The sequence below is a fragment of the Staurois parvus genome, unplaced genomic scaffold (genome assembly GCF_062004578.1).
Source record: "Staurois parvus isolate SC_StPar_1 unplaced genomic scaffold, SC_StPar_1.0 ptg002113l, whole genome shotgun sequence".
NCBI classification, from domain to species: domain Eukaryota; kingdom Metazoa; phylum Chordata; class Amphibia; order Anura; family Ranidae; genus Staurois; species Staurois parvus.
In genome coordinates, this window is record NW_028319909.1 from 3,614,013 (window position 1) to 3,630,000 (window position 15,988).

The 15,988-nt window shown below is 43.9% G+C and overlaps 1 protein-coding gene across 1 annotated transcript; it reads right to left on the reverse strand.

The window, feature by feature from the left end:
* Positions 1-4,461: 4,461 nt before the first annotated feature.
* On the reverse strand, positions 4,462-15,765 carry LOC149432736 (uncharacterized). The gene is made up of 4 exons (XM_089664959.1): positions 15,687-15,765; positions 10,685-11,009; positions 9,056-9,142; positions 4,462-6,673 (listed from the first exon to the last, which is right to left on the reverse strand). The coding sequence occupies exons 2-4, from the start codon at positions 11,007-11,009 to the stop codon at positions 6,642-6,644; spliced, it is 444 nt and encodes a 147-aa protein (XP_089521085.1). The 5' UTR covers positions 15,687-15,765; the 3' UTR covers positions 4,462-6,641.
* Positions 15,766-15,988: the final 223 nt, after the last annotated feature.

Genomic DNA, 15,988 nt, shown 5'->3' on the forward strand with positions numbered 1-15,988 from the left:
TTCCAGGAACTGCATACCTGGTATGCCCATTTCGAGGGGCTCCCACCAACTCTGCATTGATTTCAGGGGTCTGCACACCTGCTTTGCCCATTATGAGGGGCTCCCACAATCCCTGTGTTGAGTTTCTTAGTCTGCACACCTGCTATGCCAATTATGAAGGACTCCCACTATCCCTATGTTGAGTTCCTTAGTCTGCACACCTGCTATGCTCATTATGAGGGGCTCCTACCATGGCGCAATTGAGGTCTCGAGTCTGCACACTTGCTATGCCCATTATGAAGGACTCCCACAATCCCTATGTTGAGTTCCTTAGTCTGCACACCTGCTATGCTCATTATGAGAGGCTCCCACCATGGCGCAATTGAGGTCTCGAGTCTTCACACCTGCTATGCCCATTATGAGGGGCTCCCACAATCCCTGTGTTGAGTTCCTTAGTCTGCACACCTGCTATGCTCATTATGAGGGGCTCCCACCATGGCTCAATTGAGGTGTCGAGTCTTCACACTTGCTATGCCCAATATGATGGGCTCCCACAATCCCTGTGTTGACTTCCTTTGTCTGCACACCTGCTATGCTCATTATGAGGGGCTCCCACCATGGCTCAATTGAGGTGTCGAGTCTTCACACCTGCTATGCCCAATATGATGGGCTCCCACAATCCCTGTGTTGACTTCCTTTGTCTGCACACCTGCTATGCTCATTATGAGGGGCTCCCACCATGGCGCAATTGAGGTCTCGAGTCTGCACACCTGCTATGCCCATTATGAGAGGCTCCCACAATCCCTGTGTTGAGTTCCTTAGTCTGCACACCTCCCATGCTCATTATGAGGGGCTCCCAGCATGGTGCAATTAAGGTCTGGAGTCTTCACACCTGCTCTGCCCATTATGAGGGGCTCCCACCAGCCCTACTAGATTTTTTTAATTTATTTTGTATTAAGCGGAAGGGAACAGGAGGAACCGGAACACACAGGGGTGGGTAGGAGCACCCAAAACTCCCAGTTGAGTGGACACAGAGCTGGGAATCACGGCCCAGGAGATCTCACTGTTGAAGTATCCAAGACATACAAGAAGCCAATCTCTGACTCGCCCACAATGCTCCACCTATAAATAAAATATGACATTTCAGTGTATTTACCCTCTAATGCAAACTCTCAGTCACTGCAATAGCACTCGTGTGTTGACTCACTTTAGGATGTCAAGCAGTTGGTACTCAGTAACCAGATCTTATTTATTAACTGTAGTAATTATATTGTGCATAGAGATAAGTATGGAGCAATAAATACAAGGTACGTGACCTGTCTGGATGGGTGAGCTGATGAAAAATAAATCGGCACTTTCATATCCGACATCAGAAAAATTTTCTGAACATTGATCTTTTGAAATGACACTTTCTCTGAAACTTGTGCAGAAATAATTTCATTTGTAATTGTATCTAAGCTGGCCAAGTAAAATAGTTTCCATAAAATATCTAAAAGATAAAACGAAAAAAAAAAAAAAGTTACAGACACCTCATCCTGGGTAATACTCAGAAATCCATGGATTCAGCACCATGCTGGAAAGGTTCTTCTTGGGTTCTTGGTCCTTCAGCTTTGTTGGTCATGTATTCATACTGTGAAACTCTTTTTCCACCTTGGAACTGATGATTATTGGATATTGCTCATTTTGTGCACTACTTCCTGAAAATCCTGGAGACCCTTTGAACATGATCATTCCATGGGGGGTCTGCAGTTTTCACCATGTTGGCCTATCAGAGTACTGCAGGAAGCAGCCAGCGGACTCATCCTTTGAGATGGCTTAGGTTATTGTTCTTCATTCTCATTTTTTGTAGAGCAATAATTGAACGCTACATTATTATATGGTTTACATATTTGTTTGATTAGATCAGCCTTTCACAACCAACCCATATGGATGAAAAATATATTTAAAAAATATTTTCCCTAAATATATTGACATATATTTGAAATACTACAATTTTGGCCGTATTCAATATATTTCAAAATATATTTCAATATATATATATATATATATATATATATATATATATATATATATACACTGTATGTTGAAATGCGTTTTTATTACAAAATATATGAAAAATATTTTTAAAAATACATTTCAAATATACTGTATGTCTTTAAAAATACAAATCTACATTTTTGGAATGCATTTACAAATATATGTAAAAATATATGTTAAAATTACTTTTTTCTATGTTAAATAAAATCTGAAGGATATATTTTAAAAATATAGATTTTTGAAAAACATTTTCATATATTTTGTAATATATAAAAAACACATTTTAACATGAAATATATATATATATATATATATATATATATATATATATATATATATATATATATATTTAATGAAATATATTTTGAAGTATATTGAATACGGCCAAAATTGTAGTATTTATAATATATGTCAATATATTTAGGAAGAATATTTTTAACATATATTTCAAATATATTTTCCTTCCATGTGGGAAAGTTTTATGGTTCCTCCAGATGTTGATAAAGGTTCTTTGAGCAATAAGCGCTTTCTAATAAATATTATATAGAGGTCCTATGCCATCAGTGGTAATGCCTGCACTGCGATCACCACCCCACCAGAGATGGTGCAATCCAAATGATATGCATAGAAGAAGTGCGGCGCCTATTACTGTATACTACACATCCAAGGACCATTATATGAATGCATCATCCATAATGTGCCAAGAAGTGCTAAATAATTAAAAACTATTATGCACAAATATGCAAATCAGTGTAAACAAACCAATTAGTGCTTTCCTATCTGATCCCAATCCTACATGTAAATCATTCTTCCCACTGATTACCAATGTAAGGAACATTCTTCCCACTGACCCCCAATGTAAGGGACATTCTTCCCACTGACCCCCAATGTAAGGGACATTCTTCCCACTGATCACCAATGTAAGGGACATTCTTCCCACTGATCACCAATGTAAGGGACATTCTTCCCACTGACCCCCAATGTAAGGGACATTCTTCCCACTGATCACCAATGTAAGGAACATTCTTCCTACTCAATGAATCCAATTTAAGGAGCATTCGTTCTACTGTCCACAAGCGTAAGGAGCATTCTTCCCACTGATCACCAATGTAAGGAACATTCTTCCCACTGATCACCAATGTAAGGAACATTCTTCCCACTGATCACCAATGTAAGGGACATTCTTCCCACTGATCACCAATGTAAGGGACATTCTTCCCACTGATCACCAATGTAAGGGATATTCTTCCCACTGATCACCAATGTAAGGGTCATTCTTCCCACTGATCACCAATGTAAGGGACATTCTTCCCACTGACCACCAATGTAAGGAGCATTCTTCCCACTGACCACCAATGTAAGGGACATTCTTCCCACTGACCACCAATGTAAGGAACATTCTTCCCACTGACCACCAATGTAAGGAGCATTCTTCCCACTGACCACCAATGTAAGGGACATTCTTCCCACTGATCACCAATATAAGGGACATTCTTCCCACTGACCACCAATGTAAGGGACATTCTTCCCACTGATCACCAATGTAGCGGACATTCTTCCCACTGACCCCCAATGTAAGGGACATTCTTCCCACTGACCACCAATGTAAGGAACATTCTTCCCACTGACCACCAATGTAAGGGACATTCTTCCCATTGACCACCAATGTAAGGGACATTCTTCCCACTGACCCCCAATGTAAGGGGCATTCTTCCCACTGACCACCAATGTAAGGAGCATTCTTCCCTCTGGTCACCAATGTAAGGGACATTCTTCCCACTGACCACCAATGTAAGGGACATCCTTCCTACTCAATGACACCAATTTAAGGAGCATTCGTTCTACTGTCCACAAGCGTAAGGAGCATTTTCCCCACTAACCACCAAAGTAATGGGACCTTTTTCTTTGCACTGATCGCTCTTTGGGAATGTTCTTCCCCCTGACCATCAATATGAGGAACATTCTTACCACTGACCACCAATGTAACTGGGCCCTTCTCCCAATTGCACCCAATGTAAGGAGCATTCTTCTCAATGACACCAATTTCAGGAGCATTCTTCTAAATGACACCAATTTCAGGAGCATTCTTCTCAATGACACCAATTTTAGGAACATTCTTTCTACTGTCCACAAGCGTAAGGAGCATTTTCCCCACTGACCACCAATGTAATTGGACCTGTCTGCTAATTACGATCAATGCATAGTGGTCCTACCAATCTACGATAGTCTGTCTCCACTGATCGTTCACTGTATATATGGCAGGTTTCACTGACCAACAATGACGTGGATTCCACGAGACCTGAAAGTTATTTCAAGAGTTCCCTCATGTTAAAAAGGTTGGGAAAGGCTGGACTTGGGCTTCCCCCTAGGTCCAGTTCTCTTCTTTCTTTTCTTTGAAGATGACAGATTCACATTGATTGGCCCAAAAAAATATAAAATAAATAATTTTCATAGTTTTTAAACCAATACTTTTATTTTTCACCACATACACCACAAAAAACGTAAATAAATAGATAAATGCAAAAATACACAAAAGTCACCAATATGTTTAAACATCCCCCATACCTCCTTTCTGGGGGAATTCATGCCTGCTGGAATTTTTTTTTTCTATTAGCTATTTGGAGTTTTGCTTTAAAATTTAGAATTTTAAAATTTAAATTTTAAAATTGAGAATTTTAAAGTTATTCTACGTTTTACCCATTCAGGGTGAAGCAACAATCTCGCTTTAATTTTTTGCAAAAAAAAACCTGCAAAAGAAGAGCTTTTATACCGTCTTCATGATCGCCCACGGTTGTTCTGCCGCTGGTAAATGCACGTTTTTTTCATTCTGAAGTTCCAACACTCCAGGCACAGAAATCACTTGCGTCTGTACATTTATCTGCGATTACGTGCGATTACATGCGGCTGCGTTTAGCTGCGGTAGTAAATTCTTACCTTTTCTATAGCAACCGTTTACTTTTTTTTTTTTGTACTGCGTTTATGTACAGATGGCTGCGGCACATCGCTCCTCAACTTTATCTTTCCTAAACGCATAAAAACGTATGTTATGAAAACGTTACTAAACGCAGTGTGCGAACTGAGCCATAGGGATGCATTCTCTGCAATTAGCTGCGGAAAATGAGTTCCTCTACCCGCAGCTAAAAGCTGAAATCTAACCGCCCGGGTGAAAGGGGCCTAATGCAGCGATCCCTGAGAACATTATACACTGTCACTGTGCTAATGACACTGGCTGGGGAGGAGTTAACATTGGGGGGCAATCAAGGGGTTAACATTGGGGGGCAATCAAGGGGTTAACATTTAGGGGCAATCAAGGGGTTAATATTTAGAGGCAATCAAGGGGTTAACATTTAGGGGCAATCAAGGGGTTAACATTTAGGGGCAATCAAGGGGTTAACATTTAGAGGCAATCCAGGGGTTAACATTTAGGGGCAATCAAGGGGTTAACATTTAGGGGCAATCCAGGGGTTAACATTTAGGGGCAATCCAGGGGTTAACATTTAGGGGCAATCAAGGGGTTAACATTTAGAGGCAATCCAGGGGTTAACATTTAGGGGCACTCAAGGGGTTAACATTTAGAGGCAATCAAGGGGTTAACATTTAGGGGCACTCAAGGGGTTCACATTTAGGGGCAATCAAGGGGTTAACATTTGGGGGCAATCAAGGGGTTAACATTTAGGGGCAATCAAGGGGTTAACATTTAGGGGCAATCAAGGGGTTAACATTTAGAGGCAATCCAGGGGTTAACATTTAGGGGCAATCAAGGGGTTAACATTTAGGGGCAATCCAGGGGTTAACATTTAGGGGCAATCAAGGGGTTAACATTTAGAGGCAATCCAGGGGTTAACATTTAGGGGCACTCAAGGGGTTAACATTTAGAGGCAATCAAGGGGTTAACATTTAGGGGCACTCAAGGGGTTCACATTTAGGGGCAATCAAGGGGTTAACATTTGGGGGCAATCCAGGGGTTAACATTTGGGGGCAATCAAGGGGTTAACATTTAGGGGCAATCAAGGGGTCAAATGTGTGCCTAACAAGTGTTAATGTGTTTATTATGTGCTTTTTTTTTTTACTAAATATCTCTCTGTTTCTTCTCCCTGCTTTGCAGGGAGAAGAAACAGAGAGAGTGTTCCCTCTGTACAGAGCCCTGTGTTGTTTGTCAACACAGGGCTCTAAGCTGTGATTGGACACCGGGGATCAGCAGGTCCCGCTTATGAATTATTGGCTGGAACCTGCTTACTAACTGCTGTTGTGTACAATCACAGTGAGAGTCAGTGGGAGCGCGCACGCGCATGCTTGCCCTGTACCCACAATGTACATGGGGTGTACCCGCCAGCTGCTGACTCTTTAGATCAGTCCATTGCAGTTAATTATTCAGTTTCATCCAAAGTAACATGCCGCGCCGAATTTCATCATGTGACCCTCCAGTCCCCTCCATTCACTGCACACCATGCAATCGAACGAATTCAATTATTTGTACGCTTATTGAATTTGGCGATATTATACGTCTAATCGCGCTTGATAAAGCCTTTGTGGGGATTGATTCGTGGTTGATTGGATGCGGAGTGAATCAGTCTATGGATTGTAAGCTCTGCGGTTCAACAGATCTGAGTTTCTGAGCTTCTGTTTCATCGCGTTGATTGCACAGTTTGCATCGTTCCTGTCAATTGCAAGTACCGTCCATCAGTCTCCATAAATCACACAAAAATCATTTTCACAGATTGCTCCCCACCCCAAATGATTGGTTAGAGCTGGGCTGGACCGAATTAAGGATCCAGACAGGTGAAGTTACAGGTGAAACTCAAAAAATGAGAATATCGTGCAAAATTTCATTTATTTCAGTGCAGCAACCTAAAAGGTGAAACTAATATATGAGATAGACTCATTACATGCAAAGCAAGATAGTTCAAGCCATGATTTGTCATCATTGTGATGATTATGGCTTACAGCTCATGAAAACCCCAAATCCACAATCTCAGAAAATGAGAATATTGTGAAAAGGTGGAATATTCTCGGCTCAAAGTGTCCCACTCTAATCAGATAATTAACCCATAACACCTGCAAAGGGTTCCTGAGCCTTTAAATGGTCTCTCAGTCTGGTTCAGTAGGAATCACAATCATGGGAAAGACTGCTGACCTGACACCATCATTGACACCCTCCATAAGGAGGGAAAGCCTCAAAAGGGAATTGCAAAAGAAGTTCCCAAAGTGCTGTATCAAAGCACATTAATAGAAAGTTATGTGGAAGGGAAAAGTGTGGAAGAAAAAGGTGCACAAGCAGCAGGGATGACCGCAGCCTGGAGAGGATTGTCAGGAAAAGGCCATTCAAAAGTGTTTGGGACTTTCACAAGGAGTGGACTGAGGCTGGAGTCAGTGCATCAAGAGTCACAACACACAGACAGATCCTGGACATGGGCTTCAAATGTCGTATTCCTCTTGTCAAGCTGCTCCTGAACAACAAACAACATCAGAAGCGTCTTACCTGGGCTAAAGAAAAACAGACCTGGTCTGTTGCTCAGTGGTCCAAAGTCCTCTTTTCTGATGAGAGCAACTTTTGCATCTCATTTGGAAACCAAGGACCCCGAGTATGGAGGAAGAATGGAGAGGCCCAAGGACCCCGAGTATGGAGGAAGAATGGAGAGGCCCAAGGACCCCGAGTATGGAGGAAGAATGGAGAGGCCCAAGGACCCCGAGTATGGAGGAAGAATGGAGAGGCCCAAGTACCCCGAGTATGGAGGAAGAATTGAGAGGCCCAAGGACCCCGAGTATGGAGGAAGAATGGAGAGGCCCAAGGGCCCCTAGTATGGAGAAAGAATGGAGAGGCCCAAGGACCCCGAGTATGGAGGAAGAATGTAGAGGTCCAAGGGCCCTGAGTATGGAGGAAGAATGGAGAGGCCCAAGGACCCCGAGTATGGAGGAAGAATGGAGAGGCCCAAGGATCCCTAGTATGGAGGAAGAATGTAGAGGCACACACTGCAAGATGCTTGAAGTCCAGTGTAAAGTTGCCACAGTCTGTGTTGATTTGGGGAGCCATGTCATCTGCTGGTGTTGGTCCACCTTCATTAGGTCCAGGGTCAACGCAGCCGCCAGCAGGAGATTTTGGAGCACTTCATGCTTCCTTCCGCAGACGAGCTTTATGGGGATGCTGACTTCATTTTCCAGCAGGACTTGGAACCTCCCACACTGCCAAAAGCACCAAAACCTGGTTCAATGACCGTGGGATTACTGTGCTTGATTGGCCAGCAAACTCGCCTGACCTGAACCCCATAGAGAATCTATGGGGCATTGCCAAGAGAAAGATGAGAGACATGAGACCGAACAATGCAGAAGAGCTGAAGGCCGCTATTGAAGCATCCTGGTCTTCCATAACACCTCAGCAGTGCCACAGGCTGATAGCTTCCATGCCACGCCACATTGAGGCAGTAATTGCTGCAAAAGGGGCCCAAACCAAGTACTGAGTACATATGCATGCCTATACTTTTCAGAGGTCCGATATTGTTCTATGTACAATCCTTGTTTTATTGATTGTATGTAATATTCTCATTTTCTGAGATTGTGGATTTGGGGTTTTCATGAGCTGTAAGCCATAATCATCACAATGATGACAAATCACGGCTTGAACTATCTCATATATTAGTTTCACCTTTTAAGTTGCATTACTGAAATAAATGATGTTTTGCACGATATTCAAATTTTTTGAGTTTCACCTGTGTATATATAGGAAGTGAGAGGAAATCCCTCCAATGTAAGGGAATCCCCGGTTGTCGCCAGAACTAGCGTCCCCCATTGGAAGATTTCATAGAAACATAGAAACTTCATGACAGAAAAAGACCAAGTGGTCCATCGAGTCGTAAGTTTGACTTTAATTGTAAGTGATATCTGTCATGCATCTCTTTATACATTGATGCTGAACTTTAGAAAATTGTATGAAAAAATATTAAGCTGGGGCCGTTAAAGGTTGGATTTTTAGCTTTCTAAAGTGATAGGTACACTTTGGCTTTCAGAATCTATAGTAGGAATATGAAGGGTGATCACAGCTCACCTGTCAGCCGCAGGTTGTACTTCTTTCCTTTGCTCAGGGTGCCTTTAATCCTGGCCCAGGTGCTTTTCTTTTCTATCCTTTCAATATCTGCAACAAATAATAACCTTTGTGACCCTCCGATCAAAATAATTAGGTAATAAAACAAAAAAAAAAATAAAAAGAATTTCCAATGGCAAAGACTGGATCTGTAAATATAACTGATAAACAGCCTTATCTCAATTTCTGTAGCTGAAATTGGCTGCTGATATGAAAGTAGCTTTATGTTTTCAGTTGGACCCGTAGAAGTATTGTTGGTCTTGGCCATCTGGCTTTGAGGGAAACCAGTACTTGGAGATATCAGGCTAAGCAACGGGTCAATTTTATAAGGAGGCGCAATACACCCTCCTTGTACTCCCGGCAGCCCCAATACACCATCAAAGCCCCAAGAAGTATCTCCAGTTATTTGGGGAAGATGTGACAAGGTCAATGGGTCTCTGTGGAAAACAGTGGGTGGCCTCTGCAAGTAGATCTCAATGGAAAACCACTGTCAAAGAGTCTCCATGCAAGGCCCAGGTCAGTGGGTCTCTGTGGAAGACAGTGGGTGTCCTCTGCAAGCAGATCTCAATGGAAAACCTCTGTCAAAAAGTCTCCATGCAAGGCCCAGGTCATTGGGTCTCTGTGGAAGACAGTGGGTGTCCTCTGCAAGCAGATCTTAATGGAAAACCTCTGTCAAAGAGTCTCAGTGCAAGGCCTAGGTCAGTGGGTCTCTGTGGAAGACAGTGGGTGTCCTCTGCAAGCAGATCTTAATGGAAAACCTCTGTCAAAAAGTCTCCATGCAAGGCCCAGGTCAGTGGGTCTCTGTGGAAGACAGTGGGTGTCCTCTGCAAGCAGATCTTAATGGAAAACCTCTGTCAAAGAGTCTCAGTGCAAGGCCTAGGTCAGTGGATCTCTATGGAAGACAGTGGGTGGCCTCTGCAAATAGATTTCAATCGAAAACCTCTGTCAAATAGTCTCAGTGGGAGGACTATGTCAATGGGTCTCAAGCGAGGATAGCCTAAATGAGTTCTCGCTTGTTGCTTGGATCCTTGCTTGAGACCATGTAATAATCAATGCCTGGCATCATATGGTACATTTTCAGCCAAAATTGAACTTATTTAAAGATTTTTTTGTTGAAGCATTATTTTACTATATTTAATGTTACTTGTGCTATGACATTTTTAGAGATCTTTATATAAAAAGTACTTTAAACTGCAAAAGTTTGTAAAAATGTAAGGTGTATCCACAATTCTGGTCACTAGTGTACTTGTATTTATTGCACAATTTGTGGCAGAGTTGGAGAACCACAAACACCCTCTAACGATGTGGTATGGGTTGGTGCCCGAAATGACAGACTGGCAGAAAGAAGAAAGACCAAAGGATGAAGATGCGGTTGAGACCAAAATACAAAAAAGTGGTTATGGATGGTAGCTGTGAAGTGTCAAGTTTTCGGGACAGGGATGTTTGCTGTCCTGTCCAAGCACTTCTCCATTAGAGACCAGTTGATGTAGAATAGAATGGATTGAAGTTTGGAGTGCAGAGAAATGAAGTAATAAGGCTGGTTAGACCAAACTAACTTTAAAATCTCATTAAAAAAACTTTCTTTGAACTTACCTATAACATCAGCAGGTTGCTTGTAGATGATGGGAAAGGTGTCCCTCAACCACTTCTGAAGCTCTGGACTGTAGTGTTCTTGCACCTGCTGTAGAACATTCAGGAAGGTCCTGCAAGTCTCCTCGTTCTTTAACATGAGCTCCAGGACGGAGATGACCTGATTACACTCCGGCCTCGTCTCAAGGAGCCTGAAATATGTCTCCTGGCATAATGCTCCGGCATCATGTAGCCATCTCAAGATCACAGCTGGGTTCTTCTGCAACCAGGTGATCAGCCTTGGTTTGCAGGACTGGACCTTCGCAAGACAGTCACTCTTCATGGACATCTAGATGAGGAAAAAAAAGATGAAAACAATAGACCCCAGCACCCCTTGCCATCACATACATTCAGTGCTGAAGGCGCTGGAACTGCATTCCCCCACGTTCCCTCATGTGCTCCCACGTTCCTCCACGTTCCCTCATGCTCCCCCACGTTCCCTCACGTTCCCCCATGTTCCCTCATGTTCCCCCACGTTCTCTCATGTTCTCCCACGTTCCCCCACATTCTCTCGTGTTCCCCTATGTTCCCTCACGTTCCCTCGTGTTCCCCCACGTTCCCTCGTGTTCCCCTACGTTCCCTCACGTTCCCTCATGTTTCCCCACGGTCCCCCACGTTCCCTCACGTTCCCCCATGTTCCCCCACGTTCTCTCGTGTTCCCCTACATTCCCTCACGTTCCCTCGTGTTCCCCCACGTTCCCTCGTGTTCCCCTACGTTCCCTCATGTTCCCTCATGTTTCCCCACGGTCCCCCACGTTCTCTCGTGTTCCCCTACGTTCCCCCACATTCCCGCTGAAAAAAAGCCCAGTGTCTGCCCATTCTCTTATGTCTACGCCCAATTTAAGTTACTATAGACCTGACAAACGGCAAAATAAGCAAATTTCCTCAGTTTATTTATCTGTAATTTTAGGATAAATTTGGGTTTTTTTTTTTTAAAATGGTCTTTCTGCCCAAAATTGGTATTGATGCAATAGGTCAGGCCTGCAGGCTGGCTCAGCTTGTGCCTTCCTTTATTGCTTTGGATGCACCATCAGTGCAGTCAACATAATTCCCAAATCTGTTTCTGACCACCTGGAATATTTGGGGGTCCTCACCCAACTTTGTGTGTTCCAGTTCCGTGACATCCTCATTAATAGGAAAAAAAATTAAAACCCATCAGGGACGGTGAGAAGCCCTCATAACGACCATGGCTGATGCGTAGACATGGGGAGGTCTCACCAAAATAGTCCCCAAGAGATAGAAAAAAACTGCCAGCTGGTTAAATTCTGCAGCAGACATGGGAAGGTCTCACCAAGAGTCCCCAACAGATAGGAAAAAAACTGCCAGCTGGTTAACTTCTGCAGCACCAACCAATCACCGAATTATCAGATTTGGTTGGAATGACCCTTTAAAGCATTACGTACGCATGGTCAGATGCCTCCAGAAGATCACAATTCTGATCTGGTTGATTGTGCCGCCTAAAATGTGTTGGGTCTCATCAATTCCCGGTGTCATGAATTGGCTGAGTTATAAATAGTTGTGAACCGGCCTTGACTGTCAGGAGAATTTATGATCGTTATCAGTAGTAACATGGAATCCGAAGATCGGATTATTCATTAACTCTCACTAGTGTTTATAGAGTACAGTGAAGGAAATAAGTATTTGATCCCCTGCAGATTGTGAATGTTTGCCCACTCACAGAGAAATGATCGGTCTAAAAATCGAATGTTCGGTGTATTGTAACACTGAGAGACAGAATAGCAACAACAAATTCAGCAGAAATGCATGTCTAACAAATGATGACTGATCTGCATGTTCATGAGGGAAATAAGTATTTGATCCCCTTCACAAAACATGACCTAATACTGGTGACAAATCCCTTGTTGGCAATCACAGAGGTCAGACGTTTCTTGGAGTTGGCCCCCAGGTTTGCACACATCTCAGGAGGGATTTTGGCCCACTCCTCTTGGCAGATCCTCTCCAAGTCATTAAGGTTTGGTGGCTGACGTTTGGCAACTCGAACTTTCAGCTCCCTCCACAGATTTTCAATCGGACTAAGGTCTGGAGACTGGCTAGGCCACTCCAGGACCTTAATGTGCTTCTTCTTGAGCCACTCCTTTGTTGCCTTGGCCGTGTGTTTTGGGTCATTGTCATGCTGGATCACCCATCCACGATCCATTTTCAATGCCCTGGCTGAGGGAAGAAGGTTCTCACCCAAGACTTGACGGTACATTGCCCCGTCCATCGTCCCTTTGATGCGGTGCAGTTGTCCTGTCCCCTTAGCAGAAAAGCACCCCCAAAGCAGAATGTTTCCACCACGTTTCACAGTTTGGATGGTGTTCTTGGGGTCATATGCAGCATTCCTCCTCCTCCAAACATGGCGAGTTAAATTGATGCCAAAGAGCTCAATTTTGGTCTCATCTGACCACAACACTTCCACCAGTCCCCAGTCCTCCTCTGCATCATTCAGATGTTCAGTGGCAGACTTCAGACGGGCCTGGACATGAGCTTTCTTGAGCAGAGGGACCTTGCAGGCACTGCAGGATTTCAGTCCTTGTCGGCGTAGTGTGTTACCAATTGTTTTCTTGGTGACTGTGGTCCCAGCTGCCTGAAGATCATGGACAAGATCCTCACGTGTAGTTCTGGGATGATTCCTCACTGTTCTCATGATCATTGACACTCCACGAGGGGAGATCTTGCATGGTGCACCAGACCTAGGGAGACTGACAGCTGTTTTGTGTTTCTTCCATTTGTCAATGATTGCACCAACTGTTGTCACCTTCTCACCAAGCTGCTTGGCCATAGTTTGGTAGCCCAGTCCAGCCTTGTGTAGGTCTACAATCTTGTCCCTGACATCCTTGGACAGCTCTTTGGTCTTTGCCATGGTGGAGAGTTTGGAATCTGATGGTTTGATTGCTCCTGTGGACAGGTGTCTTTTATACAGGTAACACAATGAGATTAGCAGCACTCCCTTTAAGAGACTCCTTCTAATTTCAGCTTGTTACCTGTATGAAAGACACCTGGGAGCCAGAAATCCTGCTGAATGATAGGGGATCAAATACTTATTTCCCTCATTAACATGCAAATCAGTCATCATTTGTTAGACGCATTTCTGCTGAATTTGTTGTTGCTATTCTGTCTCTCAGTGTTACAATACACAGAACATTCGATTTTTAGACTGATCATTTCTTTGTGAGGGGCGAACATTCAAAATCAGCCGGGGAGCAAATACGCATTTCCTTCACTGTATATCCTGTGTTTTTGGAAGTGGATGTGCAGAAGCAACCCTAGAAGTCACGGAGTACACCAAAGGGACGTGGCCTTCGCAATACGCAGTGGAAAATGCATCTGTGTGAACCTAGACTTAGGCTACGTTCACACCTATGCGGTAAGTGTTTGATCTGTTTCTGCAGTGCGTTTTGTGTTTTTGCACTTGCGTTTTTGCAACATTTCTTATGTGTTTTTTTTTAATTTGTTGCTAGGCAGAATAAAATGCAAAACACAAAAAAAATGCATCAAAAACATGTCAAAAAACGCATCAAAATGCACTACATGCTTTTCTGCAGCGTCTCCGCTGAAGTCTATAGAACCAAAAACGCAACGTTTTGTGTTTAAAAAAGTCCCCGACCCTGTCCAAACCCGCAGCGGGTGAAAACGCGAAGATATGAACCTCTCCCATAGGAAATCATGTTAAATGGACTGTACTGCGTTTCTGCAAATGCAACGAAAAACGCTTATGTGTGAACCTAGACTTAGGCTACATTCACACCTATGCAGTTTGCGTTTGATCCATTTCGGTGGTGCGTTTTGTGTTTTTGCACATGCGTTTTTGACTCGTTTTTGATGCGTTTTGCATTTTTTTTTTGTTGCTGGGTGTGAGAACCTAGGTGGGAAAGGATAGATAGCAGTAAAAAAAAAAAAAAAAAGCCTTGATGGGTTTTTCAGTCATTGATACATTTTATTTTGTCGCAGTCTTTGTGATTGGAGGGGACGGGGGCGGGGCAGGGGGGTATCATCGGCCTTTGACCCTCTTTCCTATCTCAGAAGGATGACAGGTATGCGTCGATATTTCACCCCATTTGGGTGTAGCAGAGTTCCGATCAGGGGCAGACTGACAACTTATGGGGCCCCCGGGCAATAGGGGATCATGGGGCCCCCGGGCAATAGGGGATCATGGGGCCCCCGGGCAATAGGGGATCATGGGGCCCTGTGTCCTTGCCCACACTCAAACCACACCCAAAAATGCCTATGAAAGGTACCAGGGGCATTTCATGGGGCCCCCTACTGACCCCGGGCCCTCGGGCAGTGCCCGAGTTCCCCAATGGTCAGTCCGCCCCTGGTGGAAACAGAGATGCAATCGGTTACGTTAAAATCGTATATTGACCATTGATCGAAATCTGCTTCCCCGTGTGTGTCATATTGATCCAATGGGTTTGTTGGCTATAGATCAATTATTGCCAGGGGCGGACTGACCATTTGGAAACTCGGGCACTGCCCGAGGGCCCGGGGTCAGTAGGGGGCCCCATGAGATGCCCCTGGTACCTTTTTCATAGGCTTTTTTTGAGTTTGGGCAAGGACATATGGGCCCCATGATCCCCTATTGCCCGGGGGCCCCATGAGTTGTCAGTTTGCCCCTGATTATTGCTATTGGAAGAGATCGATTGAAAAGGAAAGCGATCATTTACTGAAGCTCGTACAGCCGTCATAAAGGAGACTATACAATCAGATTGTATGGTGTATGGTCTGCCTAAGGAACACCAGAACATGACTTGCATTGAGCCAAAAATCCCTAAAGGTTTCAATGACAATTTTCGATTTGCATGCCGTATGCTGTGTATTGCCCCCCATCTAGCCAGGAGTGACAGACTGACGGTCATAGGGGAATGGGGAACTCTGCTCCTCTACAGACCCCAAATACAAGATAGGAAAATATAATAAAGACAAAACGATTTTCAGATTTGGACAGAAACGAGTTGGGGAAGCTTACCTTGTCCGGACTTCATCGGCGGTGAGTAATCCTTGGTGTGGCTGTGTATTCTGCTCTCACACCATTCACTGAATCCAATCCTTCATCTCCTCAGATTAATCTTTAACCACGCAGAGACTGGAAGAGGACGGAGATCGGTGGCTGCGCCCACATCGACTTTCACCTTTCTATGTACAAAGGCCAGGATTGGTGGAGGGCCAACCCAGGCCTGGTGTACACATAGGAGGCCCCAGGCAGAGATGTATGGATATAGATAGAGGGTTGCAGAGATTACATTCCAGGGTTCAGGCCACCAATCAGAA

Coding starts and splice junctions, on each gene's coding strand:
- LOC149432736 (XM_089664959.1), bottom strand. CDS start 11,009: ATGTCCATGAAGAGTGACTGTCTTGCGAAGGTCCAGTCCTGCAAACCA. Junction 9,143..10,684: donor GCAACCTGCTGATGTTATAG/GTAAGTTCAAAG, acceptor TATTTGTTGCAG/ATATTGAAAGGATAGAAAAG. Junction 6,674..9,055: donor GTACAACCTGCGGCTGACAG/GTGAGCTGTGAT, acceptor TGCAATTGACAG/GAACGATGCAAACTGTGCAA.